The sequence below is a fragment of the Lepisosteus platostomus genome, chromosome 8 (genome assembly GCF_059453375.1).
Source record: "Lepisosteus platostomus isolate fLepPlt1 chromosome 8, fLepPlt1.hap1, whole genome shotgun sequence".
Classification (NCBI taxonomy): Eukaryota; Metazoa; Chordata; class Actinopteri; order Semionotiformes; family Lepisosteidae; genus Lepisosteus; species Lepisosteus platostomus.
This window is the reverse complement of record NC_142618.1, coordinates 40,795,386-40,809,124: the sequence shown is the minus strand read 5'-3', so window position 1 is coordinate 40,809,124 and position 13,739 is coordinate 40,795,386. Positions and strand designations below refer to the sequence as shown.

The 13,739-nt window shown below is 36.8% G+C and overlaps 1 protein-coding gene across 2 annotated transcripts in view; it reads left to right on the top strand.

The window, feature by feature from the left end:
• The window catches only part of yes1 (YES proto-oncogene 1, Src family tyrosine kinase), a 52,661-nt gene that overhangs the window by 17,247 nt on the left and 21,675 nt on the right, over positions 1-13,739 (top strand). For both annotated transcript variants that reach the window (XM_088643432.1, XM_088643431.1), the window contains exon 2: positions 11,635-11,913. In XM_088643432.1, the coding sequence (XP_088499558.1) occupies positions 11,643-11,913 (271 nt within the window). In that variant the 5' untranslated portion in view covers positions 11,635-11,642. The remainder of the gene's footprint in view (positions 1-11,634; positions 11,914-13,739) is intronic.

Genomic DNA, 13,739 nt, shown 5'->3' with positions numbered 1-13,739 from the left:
GTCATATGCATATGACAGTATATGACCAGTATTAAGGTACAGGTTCAAACTAATTAATATAGTACAGAATAAACGTAGTTACACACTGGATCTTTTTTTTCTTTGCTCTGTGCAGGTTATTGTGCATGGACTCCAAAAGGCCTCAGGGCACCAGTAAACATTTTCTCTGACTTCCTACGATGTCATAGTGCATTTCAGGTGGGCATGGTCAGACATGTCGGTAGATCCTAATAGTGTCTCTGAACATATTCCATGCATTCCCAAATGTTTAGATGTTGCTGTTGAGAAATGTTTAGGAAAAAGGACTTGGAAAAGGGAAAGGGCTGATGCACAGTGGCAGTCTGTATCGAGCGTGAAAGGCCAGGGCTGCACTTATTATTTATCAAACACTTAACTCGAGGGGACTTGTGATCATTGAAATGTACACTAATAATAGTGCAAAGTACAAATGATGAGCGGCATAAACAAAATAAAGCTATTACCACATAATAAAGCAGGCAAAGCATATTTCAAAAATTAAAATACACGGCTATGAATTCCAGACTACAGTAAGTAAACAAAAGCAATACAATGCAAGGCACAGAAATTACAATGATGCATCACACAGCCTGAAGGTGGAGTCGGAACAGGGGGGCGTCTTGAAGCATCAATTTATCTACTAGAGTCGAAAGAAGCAAGAGAGAGGCTGCTCCAACAGTTTGTTGAATGGGCTGTAAAGCTTAATTTAAACCATTGCAGGCCAGCTATAAACATCTGTAATGCTCATTATCATAGCTCATGGTTAATTTCCATGTCAAGACAAAGAATGCACAGATACAACAGCACTTTCTTTCTGGAGAAGACAATATCCTTAAAATCAAATGGTAATTTGATTAGCTGAAAGCCTTAGATAAGTGGGAAATCCCTTTATGTAAATGACAGTAAAGACGTTGAACATTATATGGTATATTTTACCCCCAGTTGATTAACGCAGTGAGAAAAGCTAAAGACTAGTTCTGTGTTCAGAGTGTTGCACAGAAGTGTAGTTAAAAAGGCCATTTGGTCTGTCTAGCCATTTGGTGATCTGATCTAGCTGTCATTCTACTGCTTTATTTTGTTTGTTTTTTTTTTTCAAAAATGCCTATAAGATGCAATGGAACAAGTAATAGGTTAATTCCATGTCCTTCTTCGGGTGTGCCTGTAAGCCTATAAGATGAATTTTGCCAGTTTCTGAACAAAAGTTACTATTGCCTTAACATGTGACCATCTGCCTTTCATTCAGTCGACACAAAAATATCTGGATTCTCTAAGAAACTGTCATAGAGGTGCCTCTAGGACACAGTACTAAAAAAGGAGTAAAATGACAAAATAATGTCTAGGGAGGAATGAGGAAAAAAAAAGCTTTATTGTTTGTTATAGATCAAGCTCTGTTATATTGGACCAGATTGCAGTGCCAAGACTAACAGCAGGAAAGTACTTTCCAGTACTGAAAAAAACAATTTCAGATTTTCAGTGTTACTTATACCCCTGAATAGGAAGATTTTGTGTTATTTGTCATTTGGTATAAAATATCTTTGTGTGAAATCAAAGGAATTTCATGCCATTTTGGAACCATCTGCTGAGGGCTGTATCATGTTTCAATTAAGACATTCAGTTAAAAATAGAATTAGGACCAAGTGAGGTTCAGGAGGCATTATTTAATTTTTAAGTTTTGTAGTACTTCAACATTTATTGCCTTGAAGCAAAATTTACCGTATGGGCTGTGACAATTTGCAATATATATTTTTAACATGTATACTGGAAATATTTTCTAGATCTTGTCAAGGGGTGTTATTGCCATATATTTCTCCTTTAATTAAATATGGAGAAATGTATGACACAAACTTTTTCCAAAGTCCTTGAGAATGAATATGTAGTATGTTTGAAGTATTTTTCTAGAGTTTAAATAGTTATCATATTTGCACAGAAAACAGTAGTCAAAATAAACTGGGTAGATTGCTGGAAATGGTTTACTGAAATCCAAGGACTTGAAATTCAGTGTATACTTTCTGTTCTATATCTTGATATCTTGATTTTTTTTGTGTGTTTTAAGTGGCTGCTTATAGTTTTCCAATTAGTAGAAAAGAAGTTAAAAGAAAACATTGAAAGATTTTGTATTTAAAAGAACAAATTCACAAATTCCTAAGGAGTTTGTGTTTATTGTTTTGAAAGAATGTTTGTGTTTTGTACCAGGTTAAAAAATATAATCAAAATGGGAAATGTCAAAAATGTTTTCATTGTACATCAACATATAAGCAACTCGCTTAGATGACAGGATCTTTTTATCCAGTGTCACCATGTGCTGTATTGTCGCATGTTTTACCTGCGAAATTGAAAAATGTTTTATCAGTTTTATTCAAACTCTTCTGTTCTAAGCTTTCCAAATTTGGAGTTGCTGGTTGTGTGTTTTTCATATCCTGCAGCTGGACAGACTCCTCTGAGCCTCCCCTTGGAGCCGGTCTCCTTTTAACACGGTTCAGGCTATGCAGCCACGTTCTGGAAGTGTCAGTATCACAACCCTGAGTGTGATTGGGAAGTCACAGGGGTTGTGGTTTTGCCAGGAGTCAAAAAAGTCCTGGCCAACTAATACAGCCCTGTCCTTGGCAACACTCGGTCAGCAGTGCACCTCTGCTTGGAGAATTCTGTGAACGTCTAGTGACACCTGAACTGGGAAGCTCGAAATATGCTCAGGTGCATGCCTTTACCACGTAAGCCACTTAAAAGCCTCGCAGAGTTGAAAAACATGAAAACTTTCATGGCCGACTACAATTTCCTTTACGCACTATAGGATGGGTTTGCGTGGCACAAACAGTGGAGCGTGTTAATCTCTTAATCCTGCACGTTTTATTTTTTCTCAAATGAACAGTAGATTAAATTGATTCAGGTTAGATGTCTCATTTGCATGCACGTACTATATTGCATGAGCTCTTCAATTTTTCATGCACGTCAAGCAGTTATTTGAGGCTTGTATACAGATCTTTTATAGCCTTTTACAAGAAAGATTCAGTTTCTTGTAAAGAAGACTACGTACGGATAATGACTGTTTGCACCTTTAATCATAAAGTACCTTTCTTAAAATATATACATTTTTACCTAATTTGACTTGACTTCTTGTGGCATTGGCATAGGTTATTCAATATGACACTTGACAAAGAATAATTGCGTACAAACACATTTGTAAATATCTTCAAATATTCTTTAAAATGTCTTAATGTTACAAAAAATGTTGGTGGTAGTTTCATTATATACTGTAATACTATATGTATTCAGCATGAATATCTGTCACTGGACTTCATATATCCTGTGTGGCAAGATGTTAATGTACAATAATTGTCTTAGTGAGTATTGCCTTAATCTTCCACCATTGATTTTCTTAATGAAATGCAAGATTCATCCTCCCTTTTCGAGATTAACACTTCACAGGGATAAAAAAAAACAGTCAGACATTCTGCCCTTTTAAAGAATTCAGACTCTTGTCTGGCAGGGTTCAAGGATAGAGACAGGGTTTAAACCCTTTGGAGGCAAGACTGATTCTCAGTTCTTGCAAGGTACTGTATATTGCCTGTGAAGTTATCGCTTATTTTCTGTAATCAAGTTCCGAATGTTTAACAGATTAGTTAATGTTATGATGAACCTGCATGTTTTAAATCCATAGTTCAGTTTTCTACTTCTTGAAAAAGTGCTTTAAGAAAGTAATTTAATGATCTTGGCCACTTCTTTATTCTTTATTTGATCAGCTGTTTAGCTCCACTAACATTCAAGAATGCTGCTTTCTAAAAAATTCAAATGTAAGCTTTTTTTGCTTCTGCTGTGACATTCCTCCCCTTTTGGTGCGCACGTAGCACTAGTTAAGTTTAAATACAGAAACTCAAATGGTTTCCTAATCTCTCTGATGAAGTGGCTGAGTTCAGGTGAGCCGTGCGGATCAGCAGCATGTCTAAGGGTTTGGAATGTGTCCTTAACAATTCAGAATGTGGGTTTTGTTGTTTCTTCTAAATGGTGAATGAAAAACTCATGGGCTTTGATAATCTCGTTTATGAATTTCCCAGCATCATGGTCCAGGTATTCTTCTCACTAAACACAATGCACACGTTGTTGTGCAGGAGAAATCCAAATATTAGTCTCAGCAGTATGATTAATGAGAACAGGCTTATCTATGCCTAGACCTGCTGGTCAGCATTTTCATTAATTGCTGGGAGTGGCATCATATTTTTTTAAGCTAAAAGTGTAAGCTTTCTCATTTTTGTTTTGTTTTCTGTAGAATGTTTTTTTTTATTATTTGTTGGGGTTCTGAAACAATGTCCAGGACTAGGTCCCATCTGCTTTTGTCTAATTCAAGAACTTGAATAGTTGCTGGCTTTGATCACTACTTTTTCCATCCAAATAATACTAAAACTGATGTTTTTAAAAAAGGAAGCATCAAAAACATAGAAAAGGGCATCTATAAATCATGCTAGCATTTTCTGTAGTCTAATCCATTTATGATGCGGTCAAGATCTATGTGCACACATGTGACAGATGCTTCTCTATTTGCTTATTTGCACGTACCTATATTTGAGGTGAAGACGCAGAAGCTAAACAGCAGCTACAAAAAAGTCCAATATGTCTCTTTTCTGTAACAGCCCAGAGAACAGCAAATGTAACAGCAATATTATTCTGCTCAGATCGGTTTGATTGGAGACAACTTTTCATCACGTTTTATCATAAGCACATTGAGAAACAAATTCCTGCTGAAGAAAAGCCATTTTGCTTTTAACTGATTTGTGAGCACATATTTATTGATGTCAGGCATATGGCTGAAAACCATTCTTCACGCAGTTAATGTTGATATGGTTAGATGTGTGTAAATCTGAAAAAGCAGCATCATTTAGATCCCTTGCTTTAAAAAAGTCTGTTAGTGTATGCTGAATATTTTGGGGCATTAGACCTTAAATTGGTCAGAACGCTGTGTAATGTAATTAAAAACATTCACTAACTCTTAAAGTATAACTCGATCATCCTAACTCGTTTTCAGGACAGACCATAAATAGAGAAGTCTGCCCTTTTAGTTTCTCTGTGTAATATTCATGCCTTAGGCAAATACAGCAAGCCGAAATTAAATTTCCAGTCTCTTCCTTTAACACTTCATGTTGATAAGAAATTATTTTAAATTGTGTAAGTTACAAGGTAATCTCTTTATTTTTCCTTGTTTTTCCATATGTGCTTTCTATAGTACTATGGATGGATTGTCCCTCTGTTAGACAGGTAGAGAAAAGCATCTTCTGACAATTGGAAGTTTCACAAATCACAAGGACAGGAGCCTCCGCTAAGTCTTATGATTGTGCTAATCTGTACAGGTGTGCTGCAACCATAGGAACTGAATCCATTTTTTAAACCCAGTTATACATAAACTATTCAACACACATTGTAGTGGAATAAGTAAAATACCCCACATAAACAGTGATCAAAGAAATGAACTGCTAAAGATGTTGAGCTGTTAAAAGTAGCAAAAGGGCTGTCTGAGTCTGGATTGTATCACCCATTGGTGGTGCTGAAACAATGTATAGATTGAAAATGGAGGCAAAGGTCAGCAGATGTAACTTTGTGACAGTTTTTTTTTGCAGATTCTGTTGTTTTGAAGAATCCAGTGTTCAGTCTCCATTCGGGCACAGTAGGGCTTTGAGTATAAAATATGGCAGGTGGATTTGATAGTCTACATTTGAGAGGCAAGTGTACCCTGCCTGTTTTGCTTCTGGCATTAAAGACCAAATTATTCATTTTTTAATTCCAGATTTAGGAACTATAAAAAGAAAAAAATATTTAGTATGAAAAAACAGCCGCAAAGGAGTGTCTGCTTCCATCTGCAGTTAGAATAACGTCAAAGTAAATATAGTGGTTATTAGTTTAATAGTTATACTGCAGATGGACAGAAATAAAAGTGTAGAGGGGAAAAAGTGTAGAACAAGCACATAATTTAGATCTGTAGCGTTTTCTCTTCTAGGGTGTGTTCTTGGTTATTGCCCAAAACCAAAATTACTGCAGTGAAGGATTAGGAATACTAAACTGTGGTTTAAATACAGTAAAGCTGGGCTTTCTAAGCAGTGGCTGCACAACAGCTGCATAGGGCTTCAAGGAACGACTCTTCAGGTTTTTTAATTGTCCGCCATCTTCATAAGTATTCTTGTGTAGTTCGGTACTTGTTTGGCCATGGCAAGAGGAACATTGACATATATTGGTAGACATGACAACCAACTGGTCATGTAGTCAAAAAATAGTCCTGTGTCATTACTTTGCATATGTATGTATTTTTAAAGAAATGTTTTGACTATCTTATACTGCAGCGATGCATGTTGTTAATGATTAGCTGTAAATACATTATTGCATTTAATTCACACTATTCAATACAAATTAGACATTAGTATTCTGTGATAGAAATGATTGCATCACAGGTGTGAATTAAATTTGTTTTGCGTGTCAGTTCCTTAATATTTGGTAGTATACAAAGCTGGGTAAGCGGATGACCTTCCGACAGTGATGAATGATGTTGCAGTGCATTGTAAGGATACATATTGTCAAGTCCATTTTCAAGTCAAATAGGGATGTATGTGAATGAAATTGTCTAGCTGTAGTTGGATGTGATGCTGTCAGATGCTTTATTTCTTTTTTTACTTTTCTTTTTGGGTGATTGTTAGAGCTTTTGTGGTGTTTTCTACGATGTAGATCAGGGAGAGAAGGGACAAATTGCTTCACTCATTGTCTTAAAGGGGAACTTTAAGGAGGCCATTTTAAGATCGCATCTAATGGATGGCCCCTCCTACAGCAGTCTTCAGTCACTGATGCATGCCAGGCATTGGTTTGGAAATATGTGCCCAGGGGGAAGCGCCACACCCTCATCCACCTACACCACTTACATTAGCAGCTTGAATTTCCTTCGAGGTTTTCCATTTTAGCTCTGAAAGGGCCCAGCCTTCTTTAGCTTTTGAGATCTGAGAAAAGCCTAGATGGTGGTAATACTGCTAGTCTTAAATTCAACAAAGAGGTGACAAGGTGGGCAATTTCTCTCATAGCCTGATTTTTGGAATTGTGGCCTCCATGAAATAGATGTAACCCATTTGAAGCTGGACCCAAAAATGTCGTAGTTTCTTCAGGAAATAGCAGCATTGAAGCTTTACTGGGTTCTGAGTACTGAGAATAAAAAATGCCCATCTAAAGATTGAATTTCAATATTACAAAAGTAACAGCTTTTTGTGTTCCATAATGTTTGGTAATTTTTGTTGGGTGGATGGAGTACAACTTACAACTGTAAGAATAAACAACTTATGTCCACCCACAAACTTTTTTTTGTTGAGGGGGCTGCATCTTGTCATTTGGGATTGTGTAATAGACCTTATTTACTCCAGCCGACGTAAAGCCAGCTTTCTTAAAAATGCTTACCCCAAAGCTCTTGATTGTTTTTCATCAACGAGCAGTATGCACCGATTTTTTTTTTCTCTCATAATCCCTCTTCCAATTGGGTAATCCGAAGTGCATACCTGAGGAGAGCAATTTCCACACAGGATCTGTGAAGTAGGCAACTACAGTACGTCTCATCGGGGAGGACAGAAAATTCTAGCTTGTATTGCATTTTAATCCTGTGACTCTCAAAATTAATACCACAGCAAGAAAGCAGCTTTGCCAGATGAAAAGAAAACCAGTAGTTTACATATTGCATAACCGCTATTGCCTGCTTCATCAGAAAATATCTTTATGGAATTCACAAGATTTTTTTTTTCCTCCTTCTTTGGTTAAATCTTTGCCTCTTACCACCGTTCTTTATATAAACTGTCACTGCATGAAAAAAATAGAGAAAATATATTTTATTAAAGTATTGTTAAATCCCAATTTCTTTCTACTTGTGGTACACTGATGGTATACATCTAAATCCCAGGAACACTGAAAGACAGCAGTGGGCATTTTTTATGTTTAACTTCGGAATCGAAAAAAAGCTAAGAGTTATTTATATAGGATAATTAACAACCTATAATGAACTCGCCAGCGTTGTATCCTTTAAAACTTATAATTGTTGAACGCTAATGAGTTTCATCTCTTGTAGTTCTTGCATATCTGTCCTTAATAGTGTTGATGTGTGCATGCATAATAGCTTTGATCATATCTGCTCCTAGTGTGTAAACTGATTTTACACACTAGGAGCTTTACTTTACTAAATTAGCATTCAGCCCTGAAACTCCATTGTAATGTTAGAGAACCAAAAATGCACCGCATGCATGCTCCGAACTTCTTATCAAAAGCAAAACAACCGTGCTAAATCACAAAACACTTGACTGATACCCACCGAAACTGCAGACATATGATCAGTCCGTGACACTCAAATCAACAGGAGACAATTGGTTGGACGATTTCACCTTTCACCTTTTGCTCTCCTATTTCTGACTTTGTAGTCTCCAAGTTGTAGGTGTCATTCTGCACATCCAGTATAGTCATTTAGCTAGATCAACATTCAGGTGTCCGAATCCCCCCTAAACTTCTGGACATCGGAATGGCAGGACATCCCAAGGAGCTCCCATGAATTCCAGTGTATCTGTTGCACTTTTGGCAGCTGGGTTACTAATATCCAGGGTTTGAGCTCTATCCCGTCCACTTTTTAAAATCTTCTCATCAATATATGCTATAGAGTTGTGGATAGGAACAAGTTTAGGAGGGGGGTGCAAATTACTCAACACAGGCTTAAAGTGAGTATGCTATCACACTGCTGTGTTCACATTATATTGTCTGTGGTATTCGCTGCAGAAATTAAGTATTCATCAAAAAAGATTCCTTTATACATTTTTTAGAAGTATATAATATTTTTTTCCCATTTTGGGAAAAAAGTGATTATAGTTGTTAGGCAGTGGTTTCAGAACAAATTTAAATGTGGCAGGAGTGAATGGGTTACTCATCTAGTCTTGTTTCTGTTATTATCTTCTTGAAGAAGATTAAATTGGTCAACGATTAATGCATAAGTGGGAGAGCCAGACCATGAATTAATCTGTAAGAGGAACAGTGACTCTCTTGTTGTGTCCCTTGAAAGGTCAAGAACTGTCAAAATGATTGCATCGACCTTTTCTTTATTCCTCATATGTGTTACACAAGTTGAAACAGCCAAAAGAAATCAGCAGTGCGAAGTGTCATTGTTGTCCCACTGCCAGCATGTCCAAATGCTGGCATTCGGTACCATAACAGAAAAAACAAGTCGATGCTTTTGAATGATCGTTTGATTTTTAAGAGATTTGTCTGGTACAGGGATTGAGCATTGAAAATGGAACTGTTGACCTGAAGTGAAATCTAAGCTACTCACTGCTGATGATGGGTCAGGAGTGCCTGAATTAATGTACCATGACAACATTTGGAATATGAATATGAACATGCACATATTCTTTAACTGCTTTAATGTGAAGAAAGATCATTTACATAGCGGTTGTGTTGCTGTGTTTGAAGTGCATTAAGTGATTACATTTGCTCTGCAATGCACCAAGAGGTCAAGAGGTTGATGACATCACACCAGACCTAACAATCTGAGCTGAAAGGACATCAATATTCTTTTGATAAATTTGATAGAGCAATTAAGCCTACCTGTGAGTCTCAAATGGTAAACACACAACTAGAAATGTTGATAATCTGTGCACCAGTGGTATAATGTATTGCTCTCTTCCATGGTCCCTTCTCTGCTTTCTTTCAGTCTTAAAACATCCCCCTTACTCACTGGTCTCTCAATCTCTGAAACAGTGGGAAACTGGCTATTATTAAATCCTTATTGTGGTTTCTCTGTTACTAAAAAAAATCTCAAAGTAAGTCTGAAAACAACCTTCTTTCCACGGCCCTTCACAAGGAAAGCCTTTGCACTGTCTTTTTCTCTGTTCTAAACGTATAATATTTTTCTTCATTTACTGTTATTGCTTACCCTTATATAGCGCTTTTCTACACACTCCACTCAAAGAGCTTTAGAGGTAGTGGGGACTCCCCTCCACCACCACCAATGTGCAGCATCCACGTGGATGATGCGACGGCAGCCATAGAACGCCAGAACACTCACCACACATCAGCTATCAGTGGGGAGGAGAACAGAGTGATGAAGCCAATTCATAACAGTCTGACCATGGGAGGCTGACCAGTGTCCTTGTGAGCCACCTGTTCGTTCACACTTTCCATTTCTGAAGAATACATTGTTTCAATATCCATGGGGCCTTTTGGTTCATCTTTAAAAAATGAACTCTGGGATTTAGCTGGTTGTACAAGTATAACTGGAAATTTCCAGAAGTTATGCCTTTTCTCTTCTTTGCCTCGGAATTTTTTCCTATTACTTTTTGGCAGTACACAATTCTTTGTTGTTTTAAGATTTGTAAAGGCTAGTATAACAACATGGACTTCCCTTTACGTGCTTACCTGACATACACTATTTGAAGTATCTTGTCAATTCACATTGTTTTTCTATCTCTTGCTGTGGAATAATGAATGAAACTAGAATTAAAGGTTCACTCTCCATTCTACTTTGTTATAATATCCACTTTATTGCTAGGCTGATCTGATCGACTCTACGCGACAACATTCTTAGAGCAATGAAATGCAGTTTTGCTTGTAGCATTGTCATGAGGATCTTGTGTTTGTACCCTTCTTAAGCATGACTGTACCTTCCAGAGGTAGACCCCATATGCAGATTTGGAATGGTTCTGCAAGGCTGATGGGTGAGGGAGGAGGAAAAGTGTTGAAAACTCCGTGGATGTTTGGGATTTAGATTAGTGGACTGCAGCAAAGGTCACCAGGTGTTTGTGTTTAAGTTCTTGAAAACTGCTTGTTTGCAAGGGAACGTTCTGAATTCCTTTGGCATCTGTTAATTGACAAGGTTCCAACAACAGTGGCATGAAAGAAGGTTTTATGTATCCCATTTCTAAGTAACACAATGATTGTGGTTTCTTTCTCTTATAATGAATATTTGGGAATTTACAATCTAAAAAAAATCCCGAACTGTACAGCACCATGCTCTTTATGAAAACATTGTTTTAAAGGCCATGTATGTATTTAATGTTAAACTCATTGCTTCCATTGTTGTGGTAAAATGTATGCAAACAATAATCTTATTTTAAGTGTAAGATTTCCTTCAGGCCTAAAATTTTAAGTCTGTTGAACTGTCCAAAAAACAGGAATGTAAGTTGAACATTTTTGTGGTGTACTGGTGTGCTCTAAGTCCTCAAGTTTAAAAGCTTAAACAATATGCTTACTGTGGTGAGGTTTGTGTAGCACTGTTGACATTTGTGAAGACAGACACACTTTGGAACTCCATTCTCGTTCTCTTGACCACAAAGGATTTTAACAGTGGAAGTTCTGAACCTATGACTGTTGTGTGTAGGATGCAGTGCCACTTTTTTGGTACTTTAGACTTGATAAAATCAGATGTTTGGTTGCCCAGTGTTAATTGTCTTCAATTGCATGAAAAATCAAAAGTAAAACATTGCTTCATCCTATGCATTCCTGTTCCACCTGGCCAGTTCAATGTGATGTACAGAAATGTGGTGAACAAAGCAGTAACATTCTAGATATATCGCAGAGTATTCAGAGTGATTTTAAGGTATGTATATTTATCGAGTTTATTCTTTTCCCTTTTAGACGTGACTATGGGTTGTATAAAGAGTAAAGAGGACAAAGGCCCAACGATGAAATACAGGCCTGAAAACACTACGGAGTCTGTCAGTGCCCATGTCGGTCACTATGGCCCTGATCCCACCCAGCTGAACCAGTCTCCAGCCCTAAAGGGACCAGCAAGTAACTACAACAGTCATTCCATGACTCCATTTGGAGGGTCTTCTTTGATGACTCCTTTTGGAGGTGCATCCTCCTCTTCCTTTTCCTCTGCTGTGACAAACCCTTTTCCAGGATCTGCTACAGGTGAGCAAAAGTTTTTTTTTTGGGTGGGGGGTATCATTGCAACTGACAAACTCGTTTTCTCATTTTGAAAACTGTGCAGATCTATTTCAGTAGAAGTGCAGTGAGTAAAGATCTGCTTTGATTGGTTTTCAGCTCATGTATGTAGGCCTCTTTTTAGTCTACAGATTGCAATGAGTAGTTAGTGGAAAAGCTCTGTAAAGCATTGGATAGCAGATGTTATGTTAATATGATTGTTGAACCAATATGTCTGATATTTCATGTGTAAACAAAACTGCAAAGTATGAATAATCTAATTCTCTCACATGTAAAATTTCATGGTAGCCCTAAACATTGGTGTACTTGAACCACTTAGTGGTGGAGTGTGATAGGGCTGGAACAATTGAATATAAGGTATTCTAATATTGTATTGACTTTTTAAACTTTAGTATTTGAATAATGGGAACAAGAAGTACTTCTTAAAGCATTAGATTTATTCACATGCTGTTATTTTGGTGTCATCGAACAGTCTTTTGAAATGTTCAATGGAATGCCTTGCTGCACCACTGGCTCTGCTGATGGAGGGGTCCTTCATACAGGGTAATGTTAGAGCGTGTGGCCAGAACAGCACAATGCAGACTATCTGTAACATGCTGAAACACTTTCACAGCTGCCATTATTTTTATGGCGTTATTACAAACTAGAACCTATCTTGAGGGAAGCTTAAATCTTGCCAAAATTTCTCCCTTCCATTTATCTATATTGGCTGATTTGTATCACTTCTCAAGTAGCTCTGTATTTTTAGATGGTTAATACAAGCTAGGCCTCTGTGGCAAGGTTTGTGCAGAAATCATGTGATCGGTGGATCTCATGCTGGTTTTTAGCTTTTGGTGACATGCATGATATATTAATTCCTTTAATGCTGTAGGTAATATTCCCAAGGATGAAATGTCTGAATTATCTCCCAAAAACCTTCATCGTCTACCATAAACAAAGGCATCATGTCTCTGATGCACACATTTAATTAGAACATTTTCTTGCTGCAGGGAGCATGAGATCTTTTAATTAAGAAAGCCATCCGTATGCCTTTGTGTTTTTGCTATAAATGTGAACAGTCAGTTTTAACCAAGTTTCAAATCGCTGTCTAAGCTGTTATGTTGATATTAGGCTAGCATTATTAGGTAACCACTATGTAGAGACAGCACATTTAGCTGTGGACTACTCATATGGCAAAAACACCTTTAACTGTATGAGTGATAATGTTTAAATGTGATCCATCAATGTGAAGGGATTATAAATGAAATTAATTTAATACCTCAAAGTGTAGAGAAAAATATTTTAAAATACAAATCTGGCTGCTTTCTTATATATTCCACTTGTAATTATATGCAGGTTATTTAAATTTTATTGAAATATATCATTTAAAAAAATATTTTTATCTACAACTTATATTTGCACAAATTCTTGATTGTTTGAATTGCACAGAAAGACACATTTGTGTCCGATAATTACTGGTAGACACAGAAAAATAAGATCATCTGTCTGGAATTGGATATGGAATGCTTGCTTATGACACAAGCGCAGTATCTCATCACAGGAGAATCTTAAAATGCTGTGGAGGTGGAATCTTGTTCCTTAATCTGTTTCCTGCTTACTGAGAGACTTTAAAGCATTGAATATGCCTTTCTGTAGTTTCGTAAACCACAAATAGTATGTTTTAATGTTTTTTTTTTCTGTGACCAATTACAAATGAAAATAATGCTCCTTACTTGCTTAAAAGATGTGTTAATATTATATGTTGGTAAAATTAATTCTAAATAAAATAAAAAATAATAATATTGAAATGGTTG